This window comes from Cervus elaphus, chromosome 4, assembly GCF_910594005.1.
Source record: "Cervus elaphus chromosome 4, mCerEla1.1, whole genome shotgun sequence".
Taxonomy (NCBI): Eukaryota; Metazoa; Chordata; class Mammalia; order Artiodactyla; family Cervidae; genus Cervus; species Cervus elaphus.
The window spans coordinates 48,910,950-48,930,811 of record NC_057818.1 but is presented as its reverse complement, the minus strand read 5'-3'; the positions used below and the strand labels follow the sequence as shown (position 1 = coordinate 48,930,811).

Sequence of the window (19,862 nt, the reverse complement as noted above, 5' to 3'; positions counted from 1 at the left end):
CAAAGACAGAAGACTTGGAGTGCTGCAACTAAGACCCAGCACTGCTGCTGCTGCTGCTGCTAAGTCACATCAGTCGTGTCTGACTCTGTGCAACCCTATAGACGACAGCCCACCAGGCTCCCATCCCCGGGATTCTCCAGGCAAGAATACTGGAGTGGGTTGCCATTTCCTTCTCCAGTGCATGAAAGTGAAAAGTAGACCCAGCACCTAATACATAAATAAATGTTAAAAATTAAAAAGAAAAAAGAGCATTTGTCTCCTGTTGCAACCTGTTTTCTCCTGTGCAATGATCTCTGGAATAGTGATGCTGGATCCTTCAAGGTGATGAGAATTGTTACAGGAGCTAAAGGATATGAGGCCTTCCACCCAGATGGCTGAATGAATAACAGCAAGTGTTCAGCACCAACTGAACTCAGAGCCTGGTTAGGGACACTCCAAGAGGTCACTGATGAGGATGGCAGGTGACAAGACTCTGAATACTTCCACCAACCCCTCCCTCTTCTGAGGTTTTGGCTCAGTTGAGTAGCTACCTCCAAGGTCCCAACACAGCCCAAAATAGAGTTTCTGGAGATCACTGGAGGTGGAGATGGGAGGGAAGGGCTAGTAAGTTGAGGCAGAGGGAGGAGGGGCAGGCCAGTGAGAAGGGAAGGGTGGGCAGAGAATGTGAAGTAGAGAAGAGAGTGGGGGTGTCGCCGGGTGGTGCGGGGTATTAAGAAGAGAGGGGCCAGGGAATAAAAGGGGGGGGGGGCGCCTGAAGCTAGGTGAAAGCTTGAAGAACAATGGCTGAGATGCAAGGTAGGACTCAGGGGGCTGCAGAGTCCCAAGGGGTTGGCTGCGGGGGGGCTGTGCTGCAGGCGGAGGAGAGGGACAGCAGGGGTCTGCTGGAGAGGACCGATGCAGGGTCTGGGGTCTTGAGGACGGGGCTGGGGGTGGCGAGGATGGAGAGACAGCTGACGGGATTTAGGGGCTGACAGTCTCGGGGAACGGCTGGCAGGGGTAGGGCTGGCGGAGGTTTCAGATCCCCGAAACCCTGAAGTATGACCCTGGTTTTCCCGCAGTGGTAGCCTAGCCTGGTAAAAATGAAAATGGACAGCTCGGCCTCCAGGTGGGCCTGCCCGCCTGGGTCCCGCCTCCAGATCCCAAACCCGGGGAGGCAGTGGGTGTGGACCAACTGCCCATCGAGCTGCTCCGGGAGGTGCTGAGCTACCTGCCCCCAAGCACGCTGCTCCGGCACGGCGGCGCTGGTGAGACCTGGTGGACGCCTGGTACCTGTGGCGGAGCATCCTGCCCTGGAAACACCCCGACCTGTGGCCCGTCATCCGCACCTGCCTGCCCCCTGCTGACGACCCCGGGCCTTGCATCCGGGGCCGCTTCAGCGAGCGCAGACCCATAGGGCGCAAGCTCCTCTGGAACCCCAGGGTCGAAGGTGGGGAGCCCAGTAAAGGGGTCCTCAAGGATGCGGATGGGAGGTCTTGAAAGGTGTAGCCTTATGGGAAACCTATGGGACTTCTCCGTGGGCTGGAGGGCTGGTCGGGAACTTGATCACAAATCTCTTTTTTAAAAAACTTTTTTATTTTGTATTGGGGTATAGCCGATTAATAATATTGTGATAGTTGCAGGGGAACAAGGAAGGGACTAAGCCATACATATCCGTGCAAACGCCCTCCCATCCAGGCTGCCGCATATTGAGCAGAGTTCCATACAAACAGTCCTTGTTGGTTATCCATTTTAAAATAGCTGTATATACATGCCCACCCCAAACTCCCTAACTATCCCTCCTCCCCACCATCACACACCTTTTTTATTTTACACAAGACCTCCAGAAATCCATGGTTCAGCAAAGTTGGGACCCCCTGGCAACAGAGGGTCATGCCTAGGGTCCCTTCACAGATGAGCTTCCAAGGCACCTACCAGTGAAATATCCTTATTCCCCAAGGGCCAGGACAGTGGTGAGTTCTTGTTATGGGTTCTCATTGATTTATGTTCTGCTTTCTTAGTTGGAGTCATAAAATGAAGCAAGTGTTGGACCTGGAGGAGGAGGGTCTATGGCCGGAACTCCTGGATAGTGGGAAGATTGAGATTTATGTCTCTGACTGGGGAGTGTGACAAAAACAGCTTTAAAAACAAGGCTGACCTTGGCATGGGTGACAAAGCATGTAGGCCTCCCAGCAACCCCTTAGATAAAGCAGGAAGGGAAATGACTTCACCACCATCAGAGCTTTACTACTTAGCCGTGTCCACTCCCTGAATGCTCTCCTAGCCCCCAAAATGGACCTGGACGGGAAGATGCCCGCTTGGATCCTATACAGAGGACTTGGTTTAGGAGGAGGCAAGATAGAGTTAGCTAAGAGGTCAGATTCTGGAGCCAGACCTCCCACCCTCAAACAGTGGCTTCCTGGTTTTGTGGCCTTGGGCAAGTCACAGGGTGTAAGGCAGGGTTCCACGTCAGCCACAGAGCCAGTGCTTTGAACTGTGACCTGTTTCAGCACCCTTCAGGATCCTTGATCCTGTGGGTTAATGTGTGTTTTGAAATCTCAAATTGAGTAGTTCAGAAAGGGGAGATGACTTCCCCTAGTGGCATAGCAGAACCTGGCATTAGGTTCATGCTTGTCTGACTCCAGAGCTTGCGCTCTGTATGATGGTTTTGAAACCATGATGGTCCATGAGCACCTTCCGTGGGATACCTGACTCAGACAATTTTAAGGGAGGCAAATTCCAAACCTCTACACCTCTGTTCCCTGTTTTAAAATAACTCAGCTACAGGTCACATGTATGGTGGGAGAATCATATAGTTATTCTTCCCAATTGCCATCTCATAGTCCTCCAGTTTTACAGAAAAAGAAAGTCCCTTACTGTGTTATATGGTCCCCAGATGTAAAGACTACTTCAGAGATAGGCAGAGTGACCAGCTGAAATTTTGGCCTTACCAAATTTCTTTCTTTCTTTTTTTTTTTTTTAAATGGTACATTCTGTGCACAGCCTGATGATGAAGGTTGGGGATTTCAGAAACTCGGGAGCTTTTTAAAAATTTATTTATTTGTCTGCACTGAGTCTTAGTTTCCAGCATGCGGGATCTTTGACCTTGCAGCATGTGACCCCTCAGGTATGGCACGTGGGATCTAGTTCCCCGATCAGGGATTGAACCCTAGCCCCCTACATTGGTAGTGCAGAGTCTTAGCCACTGGGCCACCAGGGAAATCCTGTGCTTATTTTATTTTTTTATTTTTAAATTTTTTTGGCCATGCTGCACCAAAATATAAACATCTTAGTTCCCTGAGCAGGGACAGAATTTGTGCCCCCTCCAGTGGAATCATGGAGCCCTAACCAGTAGACCACCAGGCAAGTCCCCCAAACTTATTTTCAATCAAGGCACCATAAACTGCCCCTTCTGCAAATCCATCTCATTAGAAGATGTATTTACAGTCAACTTCTGTTTTTAATTCTTTATCAAACTATTATAGCATATTTGTAAGGCGTTGAGCAATGGTGTACCAGTGGATTGTAATAATCAGTGACTCCTCAGTTTCGCCAAAAATCACCCAGAAACCCTGAAAACTCCCAATGCCTGGGTCACACTCTATACCAATTAGATAGGAGTGTCTAGGATGAGAGAGCCAGGTGTCAAGATCCTTGAAGTTTAGAGCCAACTACAAGGTTAGAGGTCACAACATCAAGAGAACCTTTCAACTACCAGGTAGGGGGATTCTCAAAGCCACCCTCAGCCTCAGTAATTGACTAGAAAGACATAGACTTGAATGAAAACTCTATAACATTAGTTTATTAGAGGGAAAAAAATACAGATAAAATTAGCCAATCACAGGGCAGCATCCAGAAGAAGTATCCAACCCCAGACTTCCATTGCCCTCTCCTCCCTGTGGAGTCAGGATGCATCACTGTCCTGGCCTCTGTGGGTGACAGTATGCAGGGAGTGATGCCAACCAGGGAAGCTCACCTGAGTTTATAGGGGGTTTATCATGTGTTTAATCTTAGCCTCCAGGTCAACTAACACTGCCTGAAGCACCTAAGTCACATTGCTGGTCTTCATGAAATGACTAGCCTCCATTATAGACTATCCATGTGGACATGACCAGCACATGACAATCACATTGGCAGGCTGTTATGGTCTAAGGTCCCCAGGCAAACAAGGTTACTCCTGTCAGACATAACATCCCAAGTGTCCAGAGATTACATCCCAGAAGCAGGGAGCAAAGACCATACATTGGGACCTGCCTATGGGAGGAGGTGCTTCCCAGGTGGTTCAGTGGTAGAGAATCCACCTGCCGACGTCAGAGACTCAGGTTCGATCCCTGGGTCAGGAAGATCCCCTGGAAAAGGGAATGGCAACCCACTCCAGTATTCTTGCCTGAGACATCCCATGGATAGAAGAGCCTGGCGGGCTACAGTCCATGGGGTTGCAAAAAAATAAAAGAAGAGTCAAGACAGGACTTAGTAACTAAACAACAACAGTGGGTGGGGGTACCTTGAAGCCCACGAATCCAGTTAATTACTTCCGAAATGAATGTGCATGCAGACCAGCTGGGGGCTTTTTTTTTTTTTTTTTAATGGGCTCATTGTGGGATCTTAGTTCCCCCTTCAGGGATCAAACCCATTCCTGTTGAATTGGAAGCATGGGGTCTGGACTGCCAGGAAAGTCCCTGGGGAGCTTATTTAGTGCAATTCATTGGGATTTGTTGGATATAGGCAGGGTCCAAGCTGCCAAAGGACCCTGATGGTGCTTGTCATTGGAATCACATTTTGGATTTGCATACATGCAAAGGCCATACACGTGAAGCAGGCAGACATCCAAAAAGATGAAGCAGCAAGTCCAGCCTTCAAGGTCTCCCTTCTCCCATAGGTGAACCAGCCAATGTGACTCTGACAGTTTGTATCATCTCATTGTCCAACTTCTAAATGCCAACCAGTCCATCCTGGGTCATTTCTCTTTTATGCCTGTTCCTTTCAGCAGTGGACAGTGTCTCCTAGGGGGTGAATCTCTGACAGGGGTGAGGGGAAAGGATGGTGGAGTTTCTGATGAACTAATGTTGCATAACAAATTGCCCGCAAATTTAGTGTCTCAGTATCAACAGCAGTCATTTCGTCTCCTCTCATGGCTTCTATGAGGAGGGCTCTGCTGAGAGTTTCCGGCTCTGGTCTGTCGTGTAGTTCCCTTCAGACATGGGCTGGAGCTAAAGGGCAGAGTGGGCTGTGAGTGTGTACACAGCAGCTTGTGGCTGGCCAAGCAGCTCTTGGTTTAGTCTCAGAGCCTGGCCGTGGGATCTCCCTCTTTGCTCTAGTTGGGGCTTCCTCACAACATGGCGGCTTCGGGGCAGGCAGCTGCTTCCTGGTGGCTCAGGGCTCCACCATGCGGCTTCTGGAGAAACCAGCAGAAGCTGCATCGCCTTTGTGACCCTGCCATGGAAGTCACTTGGTGAAAGTCACTCAGCATCACTCCCACCGCACTCTTGGTTACAAAGAACCCGCCTGGATTCATGGGGGTGGGAATTAGACCCCACCCCTGGGTGAGGAGTGGTATGATTCTAGAAGGATGTAGAACTGGAGACATTATGGCAGCCATCTGTGGAAAATATCACCTGCCAGAAGGCCTGCAACTCAGCTTCTGAAGGATCAAGAAGAATTACTTCTTCCTTTCTATAGGTCAGCCATGTGTTTTCCAACTTCAACGTGTGCCTTGATTGAAGGGGGACTTCCCTGGTGGTCCAGTGATTGGGACTCCATGATTTCACTCCAGTGTGATCACGCGGGTTCGTCTGCCCTAGTCCAGGGATGACCTTAAAGACTACCCTACCTGCCCGTACCTTCCAGGAGCTGGGACCATTGGCTGGGCCATCTCAGTCATCAGTGGCTTGTAGCTCCCTGGCCTCCTAGGATCTCCTGGGTCTATTCAAGGGTCTGGATTCTTCTGCATGTGCTGCTGAATGGTGACAGTTATGGGCAGAACATCTGATCCAGCAGTGACTGGGGTGGGGGTGGAGGCAGGTGTCTAAGCCCCTGACCCTTCTGTACCAGCCATCTATGAACTTGGCACAGAGCCTAGAGGAATCATTAGCATCACTTCTGAAGACAAGACTAGAGAGAAGCCTAGAGGAATCATTAGCATCACTTCTGAAGACAAGACTGTGCTTGGTCACTCAGTCATGTCCGACTCTTTGCGACCCCAGGGACTGTAGCCCGCCAGGCTCCTCTGTCCATGGGGATTCTCCAAGCAAGAATACTGAAGTGGGTTGCCATGCCCTCCTCCAGGGGATCTTCCCAACCTAGGGATCAAACCCAGGTCTCCTGCATTGCAAGTGGATTCTTTACCATCTGAGCTGCCAGGGAAGCCAAGACTGCCAGGTTTCAAATTCCAGCTGTGACAAACCAGATACTCCATATCTGCCCCATCCCTCCAGTCCCACTTCCCACTTCCAACCACTATCCTGGGAAGGCACACACTTTGGGTTACTTTCTCCTTTTTCTACCTATGTTTGTCCCACATTTATCATACAGCATTGTTCTGTTTTTGTGGAACAGAAATATTCCACATGTGGAAATATTGTACTCACCAACCCACAACTTCACGTTTACCCTGAGGACCTGCTTTTGAATTAGTCCATATTATTACCTAGAAATCTTGCCCTTTTTGTGTGTCAGTATTTAACTCTTTTTTTAGTGCCCTTCCATGGTGTTTCATAAATTTTTTATAGAATGCTGCATATCTTTTGTTATATTTGTTCTGAGCTACCTTAGGCTTTTGTAAATGGAATTTAAAATTTTTAACTTTATATATTTATCTTTGGTTGTGCTGGATCTCCATTGCCGCTCACGGGTTTTCTCTACTTGTAGCAAGCAGAGACTCCTCAGTGCTCAGTCTTCTCATGGTGGTGACTTCTCTTGTTGCAGATCACGAGCTCTGGAGGCTTGGGCTTCAGTAGTTGTGGAACATGGGCTTTGTTGCTCCGAGGCATGTGGGATCTTCCTAGACAACGGATAGAGCCTGTGTCTCCCCTGCATTGGCAGGAGGATTCTCAACCACTGGACCACCAGGGAAGTCCCTAAAATTTGTTTAACAAAATAATTCTTAATTATCAAAAGTTCCATCTTTACCTTTTTTACATTCAGTAATATTAAGTATGGGCTTCCCACAGGGTCGCACAGAGTTGGACACAACTGAAGCAACTTAGCATGTGCGAAATATTAAGTATATTCACATTGTGGTGGGGCCAATTTCCAGAACACTTTTCATCTTGTAAAACTGAAACTTTTTACCCGTTAATCAGCAATTCTCCATTCTTTCCCCCTCACCCCCCAGCAAACACCATTCCACTTGTTCTCTATGAATTTCCCTACTCTAGGAACCTTGTATAAATGGCATCATACAGTTTTTGTCTTTTTGTGTCTGGCTTATTTCTCTAATGTCCACAAAGTTCATATTGTAGAATATATCAGAACTTCTTTTTTAAGGTTGAATAACATTCAGCCTCAAAAACACCACATTCTGCTTATCCAGGCATCTGTCAAGGGACACGTGGGTTACTTCCACCTATGGCTGTTGTGAATATTTCAATAAACATGGGTGTACAAATATCTCTTCAAGATTCTGCTTTCAATTCTTTTAGGTATTTATCCAGAAGTGGAATTTCTGGATCATTTATGGAATTATTATTTTTTTTAACTTTGAGCTTTCACACACACACACAAAAGGAAAGAAAATAGCATAATAAAACCTCATATCCCCATCACCCAGATTCAACAGTTATCAAGCTCACTTCTTGTTTTATGTTTCAAGTTTGTATTGAAATTATAAGGTACGCACAGAGAAGTGTAATCTAAGCCCATCTGTAACCAGCTAATGACTAAGAAATCAGACACGGTCTCTTGTGCCTCCAGAGTTGTGCCACATCTTAGTTGCAGCTTGTGGGATCCTTGCTGGGCCATGCAGGATCTTTCTTTGCACCTCTCAAGCTGTGGTGTGCAGGCTCCAGAGCTTGTGGGTTCTAGAGTTGTGATGCAGGCATAGTTGCTCCACAGCATGTGGGATCTTAGTTCCCTAACCAGGGATCAAATCCAGGTCCCCTGGATTGCAAGGCACATTCTTAACCAGTGGACCACCAGAGAAGTCCCTTATGTTTAATTTTTTCTCCTCCTGTTTCAAATATAAATTTTACATCATCGTTTCCCCCTTTTGAATATTATTATTTCAATAAGTGATCAAATATCTGGCCCCCAATGCCAGGGTGGTTGCTTACCTGCCCTGAATTCATCATGTTCTTTGATGCCAGTCTTAAGAGCTCAGTTTTTCCTTTCCTTTTAGGGGGTTATGCTAGAGAATATTTCACAAGGACTGATAGTCAATTCTAGGTTGTCCAATAGGACTTATGCCAATTTCACCCTGTATGTGCCTTATGCATGGCCTTTATAGAGAACAGTAGATAAAATCAATAGTTTCAGGTCACATAGACATCCTTATTTTAGCTGGAGTTTTGAATATATACTGCAATATACAAGACTTTATTACTGTATAAATGATATAGAAAAAAATCAACAGAGCCACCAGCGATAACAAAGTCAGAAGCAGATATTTAAGCCAACCAGAACTGAACCATTTACCAAAGATTTCATTTAGACTAAAAAGTGTGTCCTTCGAAGGATTTTTTACTTTGTATGTGAGTCATTAGATGGTTATATCAGAGGACTCATCTGAAGTGAAAATACATTGTCTGAATTATCACACAAGTCTCTCCCTGCAAAGTAGTTTTAAAAATCAAGAGCCATTTGGCTTTGCAGCATCAGCTTTTCATCATAGAAACTTCAGAATCATATAAATTAATTGAATGTAGTAAACAAATATGGGGCTATATGCTAATGGGAATACTTTAATAGCTTATAGGAACATCTGAAAAGTCAGTGATGAGAATTCCAAGGGGCTTCTATTAGCCCTTCATTCATCCGATGAATTTGATGATAAAATCCAGTGACTGGTTAAACTGCCCCCAGTAGTTATTGCCCCCACTAGTGATAGTGTTATGAAAGAGTTTAATAACTTTTAATTTTGATTGCAAGACAGATATCTGGCAACAGTACCTTTGAACTGGTACAATGTGTCTTTCAGGTGTGGCCCAGACTCTTCAGTCAGCTATCTGCTACTCTTGTCATTTTCTTCTCTTCTGAGCTTGGTGATGCTTGTCTTAGTTTAAATCAAGTGCTAGAAATAGCCATCAGAGTCCATTCAAGTGGAGAATGAGAGATGTGAATCCATGAATTAATGTCTCTCAGTTTGTCAGTGTATGGATTAGGTAGTAATATCTGATAAGTTTCTTTCTATGGTGGCTGCAAAAAATCATTTTTTAATGTCCTTTCCAATAAGCAAAATTTCTGGACTGTAATCCATGATCCTTCCCATCTCCTGGGAGCTCTTTGTAAAAGTAGTTCCCAATTTTTTAAAAGTATCTCAATAATGTAATGTGTTTCCTTTGAGCCATCTTGGGTGAAAATTTTCAAAATATTGTTTTCCCCGTAAAACTTCTTTCTCAGATGTCCAATGTTCGTGATGAAGTATCAGCAATTGGGTTTCAATAGACACTAATGTTTGGTTTGGTTTGGTTTTATTAGAGCTAAACCATATTTGTGTGCTGGGGTCAAAATTCCTCCTTTTTGTTGCTGTATCTGTTTCTCTTCATTAATAGCGATTTCTTGAACCCGTAGGAAAGAAACCTTTTATTGGATTAGCAGGGTTAATGGAGAAAAGTGGACATTTTCACAGCTGGACAGAATAAATATTTAAAGCTGCCTGTTTGGCTGCAGCATCAGCAAGTGATTCCTTTTAGCTTCCAGAGTGTCAGATTTGGAATGCCCTGGTGTCTTAATAATTGATAACTGCTTTGGCAGTTGTATAGTAGCTATATAGCAATTAATAACTTGTCAATAAGTTTTCTTTTTTTTTTTTTTTTAGGTTGCCCTGAAGCTGTTAAAAACTTTATTGTTGGGATATCTCTGGTGATCCAGTGACTAGACTCCACATGCCCAATGCAGGCGGTTGGGTTCGATCCCTGGTCAGGGAACTAGATCCCACATACCGGGCAATGAAGATTGAAAATCCCAATTGCCAAAACCTAGATTGGACACAATCAAACAAATAATTTTTTAAAAGTACTCAATGTTTTTATGGCATTCAAAAGTTGTGTACCACTCCAAAAACATAATGACTGTCAGTATAAATATTTGTTACCTGGTCTTTAAGACAAGCTAAAAAATTAAGGCAATTAATTTGGCATGTTGTGCTACCTTTGTTTCTGGTAAATAAGAGCTTTCAAATTATGTTCACTGTGGGTGTCATTGCATATCCAGCTCAATAATGTCCCGGCTCATCCTTTACGTAGGACCCATCCATAAAACTAATTATATCAGTATTATCAATAGGGGTTTCTTGTGTTAACAGGTCCTTCCTGGGAGCAAGAAGTTAATCCAATCTGTTAACAAAATGCAATCATTTTTTTTTCTTGTGATGCTGGAAGTTGCAAGACTAGAGTAGATCAAGCCAGAATAGTGTTGGGAATTCCCTGGCCACCCAGTGGTTAGGATTGGGTGCTTTCACTGGGGGGCATCTAGGTCTGATCCCTGGTCAGAGAACTAAGATCCTGTAAGCTATACCACTGTGGCCAAAAAATACAAAACAAAACAAACCCACAAAAACCACAGTATTAAAGCAACAATACTTCATAAGAAGTCTGTTGGCTTGCAGAACTGTGTGGCGTGTTTTGAAAGTATAGAAGAGACTTGATTGACTGTGAGACATAGTTAAAGGAGACCCCATTACTACGTCTTCAGTAGCCTTCCATAAGAGAGTCGTTTCTGAAATAACCATCACACAAAGTCAAAGTCCCTTTGCTACCAAGTCTAATGTAGTTTTGTAGCATAAAAGCAAGTCATCGACAAGCATTTTTGTAAAAGCATTGGAGTAAGACAATAACTGTCTACGAGGGCAAAAGACTTACGCATGGTTAAAGATCTGATAACAATGCAGTCGTCAAAGAAATTTGGCTATTTCTGAGACATACAAATTTTAAGACATTAATAATAGCTAGAAGCATGACTGCATCATGGAATACTTAAAATTTGGGGAACTTCATATAATTTCTAGAACATTTGTATTAATAAATGTCCGACAACATTGTCCATGTCACATTTGGCTCCATATTAACTCCCCTAGTCAACCTGATGAAGGGGTTCTGGAGAATATGAGGGGCGGGGCCAGAGGGGTCGGCTAGTAAATTGGTTCAAGGCCGAGGGAGGAGGGGGCCTGACAGTGAGAAGGGAGCGGAGGGGTAGAGATTGGATGGTCGGTGGGAAGGTGGGGCAGGGGGCGGGGCCGGGTGGGCGGTGCCAGTCTTAGGGAGGGGCGGGCCTATAAAAAGGGCAGACTTGGCGATGGAGGTCCAGAACGCAAGGTGACAGGCTAGCCCACCAGGAGCACTGGCTGAGATGCAGGGTATGACTCTGGGGTCTGCGAGGCCACAGGGGTGGGCTGGGTGGGGGTCGGCTGCGCTGTGCTGTGCTGCCTGTGGAGGAGAGGGTCTGCAGTAGTCGGCTGGCAAAGCATGGGTTGAGAGTTTGGGGACTTGAGGATGGGGCTGGTGGGGATGGTGAGGATGGAGAGGCAGCTGACAGGGTTTGGAAATGGCACTTTGGAGTGCAGCTGGCGGAGGCTGGCCGTCGAAGCTGCAGGTCCCTGATGTTTGGACACTGACTCTCCCGCAGCGGCAACCACGCCTGGAGAGGAGACCATGTGTACCTCAGCTTCCAGAAACTGGGCAGTCGGTGTTTGCGCTCTGAAGCCCGAGCCCAAGGAGGCGCCGGGCCCGAACCAACTGCCCACCGAGATGCTCCGGGAGGTGCTGAGCTACCTGCCCCCACGCACTCTGCTCCGGCAGTGCCGCCCGGTGTGCCGGCGCTGGCGAGACCTGGTGGACGCCTGGTACCTGTGGCGGAGCATCCTGCCCTGGAAACACCCCGACCTGTGGCCCGTCATCCGCACCTGCTTGCCCCCTGCTGACGACCCCGGGCCCTGCATCCTGGGCCGCTTCTGCGAGCGCAGACCCATAGGACGCAACCTCCTCCGGAACCCTCGTGGCCTAGGTGGGGAGCCCAGGAAAGAGGTCTTACTCCAGGGAGAAGGTGGGAGGGGCCAGACGCATGGGGCGCTTGGACTCCGTGACCCGGGTGGAAATGGATCCCAAGAGAAGAGCGGGAGTTCCCCCAAGGGAAACCCCCGGGGAGACTTATCCCTGGGCGGGTGGGTTGTCAAGGAACTTGGGCACTAACTGTTTTCATTTAACAGGAGGCTTCCAGAAATGGACTGTGCTGAGCCGTGAAGATGACTGGGCGGAGGAGAAGGAAAACTTGGAGGTCATGCCGAGGGCCTATATGCAAACCAGCTTCCTGTCTTCCTACAGGTGAACGTCCCTCTTCCCCAAGGGCCAGGGCGGTTGTTGGGTACTTGCCTGGTTCTCACTGACCTTTCCCCCTCTTTCCTAGGAGGTATCGCAAGAAGCAGGTGTTGGACCTGGAGAAGGAGGGTCTGTGGCGCGAACTCCTGGATAGTGGAAACATTGAGATCTGTGTCTCTGACTGGTGAGTGTCATGACAAAAATGGCCCTTCAGCTGAGCACTGATCTTGGCTTGAAATTTTTTAAATTTCTAATTATATTCTTTGTATGTACCTGTGTGGGGCTGGCACAGAACAGTATGAATGGCAAATGAGAAGAACATAAAAATACATGAATATGAAATTAGGACAAATTTCTCTGGGAGAAGTAGAATGGACTTCTACATCTAAGAAGTAGGGTGATGGCAAGTCTCTGTAAAAAGACATAACTGTGTATTTACACCAGTTACTACTCTTATTATTTTTTTTTTACTACTCTTATTTTTAAATTTTTAATTTCTATCACCAAAAAAGCACGTATCTTGGTTGTGCAATGCAGTGAATTATTACAAAGTGAACACATTCATTTCAATCAAGAACAGAACATTGCTAGCAAACCCCACCCTCATCATCCCTCATGCTCTGTTCCCCATCACTTTCAACCCATGGGTAGTACCATCCTGAATTCTGTTGCCATAGATCAGTTTTGTTCATTTGGACATTTAATATATATGGAGTTGTACAGTATATAGTGTATATCTTCTTTTAATCAATAACATGTTTGTAAATTCATCCATAATTGTATGGAGCTGCTGTTACTTTACTTTCACTGGTTTAGAATATTCCATTACGGGAATATACCATAATTTATCTATTTACCACTGAAGGACATTGGATGTTCTGTCTTTGAATCTTGTTGGATATCCCATCACTGATTTATGTAGATTTCTCTAGGCTGTGCTGTTCTCAGTCACTTCAGTTGTGACCCCATGGACTATAGCCCACCAGACTCCTCTGTCCATGGGATTCTCCAGACAAGAATACTGGAGTGAATTGCCATGCTCTTCTCCAGTAGATTTCCCTGGATCTTTTTAAATGATTGAAAAGAAAATTGTATCTTAAAAACATCACCATTGTACACATTGGAAGTCACATCTTTCGCCACCAGTGGAACACAGAATGAGAAATAATATGTGAGGAAGTACCTTGAAGAGCATGGTTCTAGTTCATTACTTCTGAAATGAATGTGCATGCAGACTGGCTGGGGAGCTTCTTTAGTGTAGACTGATTCATTGGGGATGCAGAGGGGCCAAGCTCCAACGTGACACTGATGGTAGAAGTCCTGGGGACCACAGAACTATTTTGCACTTGCATGCATGAGAAGGCCATTGAGATGAAGCAGGTAGACCCCCAGCGAGATGGGAAGGCAAGTTTAACCTTCAGGTTTTCCCTTCTCCCACAGGCGGAACGACCGACAAGGAATTGACTGTATATATCAGCTAACTGTCCATCTTCTAGATGCCAACCAGGCCATCCTGGACCATTTCTCTCCGCTGCCTTTTCCCATCCGGCGTGGTAGAAACAGTGTCTCTTCTCGGGTGAGTCTCTGCAGGGGTGTGGGAAAGGACAGTGGGGCTTATGATGATCTATGGCTGTATAACAAACTGCCCTCAAATATAGTGACTTAATAACAACAGCACTCATTTTATCATGTTTCATGGGTTCTATGAGGAGGGCTCTGCTGGGAGTTTCTGGCTCCAGTCTCTCAGGTAGTTGCCTTCACACACTGGCTGGAGCTAAAGGGCAGGGTGGGCTGTGAGTGTGTACACAGCAGCTGGTGGCTGGTCAAGCAGCTCTTGGTTTAGAATCAAAGCCTGGCCACAGGACCTCCCTGTTTGCTCTCGTTGGGGCTTCCTCACAGCATGGCGGCTTCGGAGCAGGCAGCTGCTTCCTGGTGGCTCAGGCTCCACCATGAACCTTCTGCAGAAACCAGCAGAAGCTGCATCGCCTTTGTGATCCCATCATGGTAGTCACTTCGTGAAAGTCACTCAGCATCACTCCCACCACACTCTTGGTTACAAGCAAACCCCCCAGATTCAAGGGGATAGAAATTAGACTCCACCCCTGGGTGAGGAGTGGCAGGATTCTAGAAGGACATGTGGAAGTAGAGACATTGTTGCAGCCATCTAGGGAAAATACCACCTGCCAGAAGCTCTCAACTCAGCTTTTGAAGCCACACTGAGAAATAACCTCTGTTTCTGTCTACAGTCCAGCCACGTGTTCTCCAGCATCAAGAAGGGCGTCCGCTTTGTATCTTTTGAACGCCACATCTGGGACTTGGCGTTCAGAAATGAGCAGTATGGAGTCTCTCTGATGAACTCTAGTGTCATCGTGCGGGTCTGTCTACCCTAATCAAGGGCTGTCCTTGAAGACCACCTGACCTTCCTTCCAGGAGCTGGGACCATTGGCTGAGCCATCTCAGTATTTGTATTGTATTGATTGTATTGTATGTAAAATTACTTTGTAATTTTGAAATTCTTTTCAAATATGGAGAGAATAATTAAGGAACATCTTTCCAGTCATAGGTAATACATATAATACGATTTTGCCAAAAGTGTCTCACCTCTTTTTTAATAGAAATACATTGTTACTGCCTTGGTGACTACTTGGTTCAGAGTAAGGAGTTGTTTCAGTTGAGGAAAAACTGTGCAGAAGAAAACATCAAGAGAAGGTGTTCTCCAGTGGAGAGAATGGAAGAGTCAGAACCCTGTGTCCCAAGTCCTAAGGAAATCATGGGATCAAAAGTTATCAATCAGGGTTAAAAGCCTCGGGCAGGCGGTGGATGTGGGCACAATGTCACAGTGACACCACATTTGTGACATTCTGGTCATGAGGGTGAGAGAAAACTGTGCAACAGCAGGATCCGGCTGTCCCCACCCCAGTCCAGGGGTCATGGTTGCCCGCTCCCTGCTGCAAGATCCCTAAGGAGCTCCAGGTCTCCAGACGGAAAGCAGATGAAGCTGCTACTGCCTTTGACGTGTCCACCCTGAAGTCTCCCCCCAACCTGCAGTAGAATATGGGACACACCCTGAGGGGAGGGTGTTTTGTCAGTTTCATCCAAAGGGGAGTTGACAGGTCGAAACAGACCTAAGAGTTGTGACCACATGTAATGTGGGTCCTGAAGGAACCTGTGTGGTCCTTCCTCCTGACCTAATGAGCTCTATTGCTCTGGCGTGGGTTGTAGTTTGGACAGTTTAGCTCTGGAGGATATTTTGGGGTCAACTGGAGGAATTTGGATATGAGGAATGAGTCAGGCATTTACAGAAAGTTAATGGTGGAGACATCTGCCCTAAAGAAAAAGCAATCACTGGTCCAGTGGTTAAGAGTCTGCCTACCAATGCAGGGGACATGGGTTCGATCCCTGGTCCAGGAAGATTCCACATGCAGAGGAGCAACTAAGCCTGTGGGCCACGACTACTGAGCACAGGCTCCAGAACCTGTGCTCCGCGAGAGAAGCCACCATAATGAGAAGCCCATGTGCCACAACTAGAGAAAACCTGCACATAGCAACAAAGACCCAGTACAGACAAAAATCAATGAATAAGAAAAAGTAAAGGCAACCATATAATTTAATTTGGACATATATATGCACTTCTATTTTTATTGTACATATATGCATATGTGTAAGTATGTATGGGCTTCCCAGGTGGCGCTAGTGGGAAAGAACCCACCTGCCGATGCATGAGTTGTAAGACTGGGTCTGGAATATCACCTGCAGGATGGCATGGCAACTTATTCCAGTATTCTTGCCTGGAGAATCCCATGGACAGAGGCGCCATCTGGGCTACAGTCCATTGACTACTCAGAGTCAGACACAACTGAAGTGACTTAGCACACACCCATGTATGTAGGTATGTGTGTTTACAGAAAGTTACAAAAGTTTTGTAACAGTTACAAAAACTGTGTTATATATACATATATATATATGTATGTGTGTGTGTATATATATGTATGTGTATATATATATACACAAACATACACCTTTTTAGGCCACAACAACATGAAACTAGAAATCAACTACAGGAAAAATAATTATTCCATGGAAGCTAAAAAACATGCTAGTAAAAAAAAACAATGGGTCAATGATGAAATCAAAGGGAAAATTAAAAAATATCTTGAGACAAATGACATTGAAAACATAACCATGCAAAATCTATGGGATGCAGCAAAAGCAGTTCTAAGAGGAGCATTCATAGTGACACAGGCTTTCCCAAAAAACAAACAACCAACAAGCTCTGACATAAACAACCTAACCCACCACCTAAAGAACTAAGAAAAAAGAAGAATAAAGAAAGCCTAAAGTCAGCAGATGGAAAGAAATAATAAAGCTCAGAGAGGAAATAAATAAAATAAAATAAATAAAATAAAATATTCTTTCTCAAAGAATAAAAAAAAATAAAATCAAGAGCTAGTTTTTTGAAAGGGTAAACAAAATAGACAAAGCTCTGGCCTGCTCTCCAAGGAGAAAAGAGAGAGGACACAAGTAAATAATATAAGAATTCAACAAGAAGAAATGGGGGGAAAAAAAGGGAATTCCCTCATGGTCCAGCGGTTAGAATTCTGTGCTTCCATTTCAGGGGCACCAGTTCGATTCCTGGTCCAGGTACTAAGATCCCACATGCTGGACTTCCCTGGTGATCCAGTGGTTAAGAATCCATCTGCTAATGCAGAGAACATAGATTCAATCCCTGGTCCAGGAAGATCCCACATGCCACAGAGCAACCAAGCCCAAGAACCACAATTACTAAGTCCATGTGTTGCAACTACTAAAGCCTCCTCTCCTAGAGCCCGCGCTCCGCAACAAGAGAAGCCACCGCTTTGAGAAGCCCACGCACTGCAAAGAGTAGCTCCTGCTCTCCCCAACTAGACAAAGCCAAGTCACAGCAAATAGGACTCAGCACAGCCAAAAAATAAATAGAGTGAATACATTTTAAAAGAAAGAGGAGAAATAGCAACAGATATTACAGAAATTTTTTAAAAATTAAGGGAATACTATGAACAATTATATGCCAACAGATTAGACCACCTAGAAGAAATAGACAAGTTTCTAGAAACATACAACCCATACAACAAAACTGCATCAGGAAGAAATAGATAATTTGAATAAACCTATCACTAGAAGTGAAATAGATTTTGCAATTTTAAAACTCCCTGCAAACAAAAGTCCAGGACTGATGGCTTCACTGGGGAATTCTACCAAACATAAGGAGAACTTTTACTGATTGCTCTCACACTCTTCCAAAAAACTGAAGGGGAGAGAACACTCCCAAAGTCATTCTATGAACCACCATCGCCCTGATACCAAAACCAGACAAAACCACTCCAAAGAGGAAAACTACAGACCAATATCTTTGAATATAGATGCAAAAATTCTCAACAAAATACTAGTAAACCAAATCCAACAAAGAGCATACACCATTGTCAAGCTGAATTCATCCCAGCATCACAACGATGATTCAACATATGCAAGTCAATCAATGTGATACACCACATCAACAAAGGACAAAAACCACATGATCATCTCAATAGATGCAGAAAAAGCATTTGATAAAATTCAACATCCACCCACAATAAAAACTCTTGTCAAAGTGAATATAGAGGGATCACATCTCAACATAATTATAGCTATTTATGACAAATCTACAGTCAACATAATGCACAACAGTGAAAAACTGAAAGCCTTCCCACTAACCTGAAACAAGACATAGAGGCCCACTCCCACCACTTCTATACTACATTATATTGGGAGTCCTAGCAACCAGGATGAGACAAGAAAGGAAATAAAAGTTATCCAAATTGGAAGAGAAGAGGTGAAGTTGCCATAAATGCAGATAACATGGTACTATACAGAGAAAGCATTAAAGACTTTACACAAAAATACTGGAACTGACAAATGACTTCAGTGAGGTAGCAGAATACAAGATTAACATAAAGAAATCTGTTGCATTTCTTTACCCTGACAATGAAATATCTGAAAGTGGAAAAAAAAAAAAAAGCCCTTTTAAAATTTCAACACACACATCCCTTGTGATCCAGGGGTTAAGAATTCACCTTGCAATGCAGGGGACGAGGGTCTGATCCCTGGTCAGGGAGCTAAGATCCCACATGCCTCAGAGCAACCCACACACCACAAGTACTGAGCTCTTGCACTCTGGAGCCTGTGAGCCACAACTAGAAAGCCGCAGCAGAGATTCTGCATGCCACAACTAAGACTCAACACAGCCAAATACATAAATATTTAAACAAACAAAACGTTCCTTCAAAAGATAAATACCTTAGAAATAAATTTGACAAAGGAGGTGAAAAACTTATATGCTGAGAACTATAAAATATTGATAAAGGAAATTGAAGGTGATTTAAAGAAATGGAAAGATATCCCATACTTTTAGATGGGAAAAATGAATATTGTTAACAATATTAATGTTGTAATATTTTGATAGCACTATCCAGAGATAAGGACATGTATTTTTAATGTACACACAGACATTGGGCATCCCTGGTGGCTCAGACGGTAAAAAATCTGCCTGACAATACAGGAGACCTGGGTTCGATCCCCGGGTTAGGAAGATCCCCTGGAGAAAGGCATGGCAACCTTTCTTCCCTGGAGAATTCCATGGACAGAGGAGCCTGGTGGGCTAAATCCAGGAGGTCGCAAAGAGTCAGATACGACTGAGTGACTAATACTTTCACTTTTCACACAGATATTCAGACATCTAGATAGACACAGACAGAGATGTCATACCTTCCCTGCTTACGTTTCAGAAAGCCTCTGTCCCTCCCCCACTTTTTTCTCTCCCTTTCTGTTTTAAACTCTGCTAATTGAGCTAAGGCTGTAGTCTCAGATGATGTGGGCTGTTTTACCTTTCAAGGACATACCAAGAGTTATAACTTTAAGGTTTCTCCTAGGAAATCGTTTACTCTCTCAGGGTCAGAATTTTGAAAAGCTGTTTGTTATCAAGCTGACTTTCTCTAAATGTCAAAAGAGCTCCCTCCTGGCCACTTAAGAGTTAAGATAAGTGTTCACGAGCACTGGCTCTGTTCCAAATGTACATGAAGCCAGATGGAGTTGGAATGAGTGACTGCCCATCTGGGAGCTTTCCTCCTACAGGAATGCACGCGCAGCATTGACCAGAAGGAGGAATCCAGGACGACTCTCCCCTAGGAGGCACTGTCCCGGGCCCGGCTTCCGAAAAGCACTCCCATTACTGTGACACCAAAAGCGGAGCCCTAACTTTCTCAAAAGGTCCCTGGGGTGCCTTATACACCTTCCCCTCCTGGAAGCCATTACTCTCAAATCATTATCTTCTAGGTGGAAAACCCTTTTGGAACTCAATTTTATTTGTTTTTCTTCTTAATCAGCATACTCCATGGGATATGATTC

The 19,862-nt window shown here is 45.1% G+C and overlaps 1 protein-coding gene across 1 annotated transcript; it reads left to right on the top strand.

Annotated features, from left to right (window-relative positions):
- The first annotated feature begins 11,405 nt into the window (after positions 1 to 11,405).
- Positions 11,406 to 15,494, top strand: LOC122692760 (F-box only protein 27-like). Its single transcript, XM_043900592.1, has 7 exons — positions 11,406 to 11,485; positions 11,755 to 12,132; positions 12,335 to 12,449; positions 12,532 to 12,627; positions 13,884 to 14,019; positions 14,690 to 14,818; positions 15,399 to 15,494. The coding sequence occupies exons 1-7, from the start codon at positions 11,479 to 11,481 to the stop codon at positions 15,492 to 15,494; spliced, it is 957 nt and encodes a 318-aa protein (XP_043756527.1). The 5' UTR covers positions 11,406 to 11,478.
- Positions 15,495 to 19,862: the final 4,368 nt, after the last annotated feature.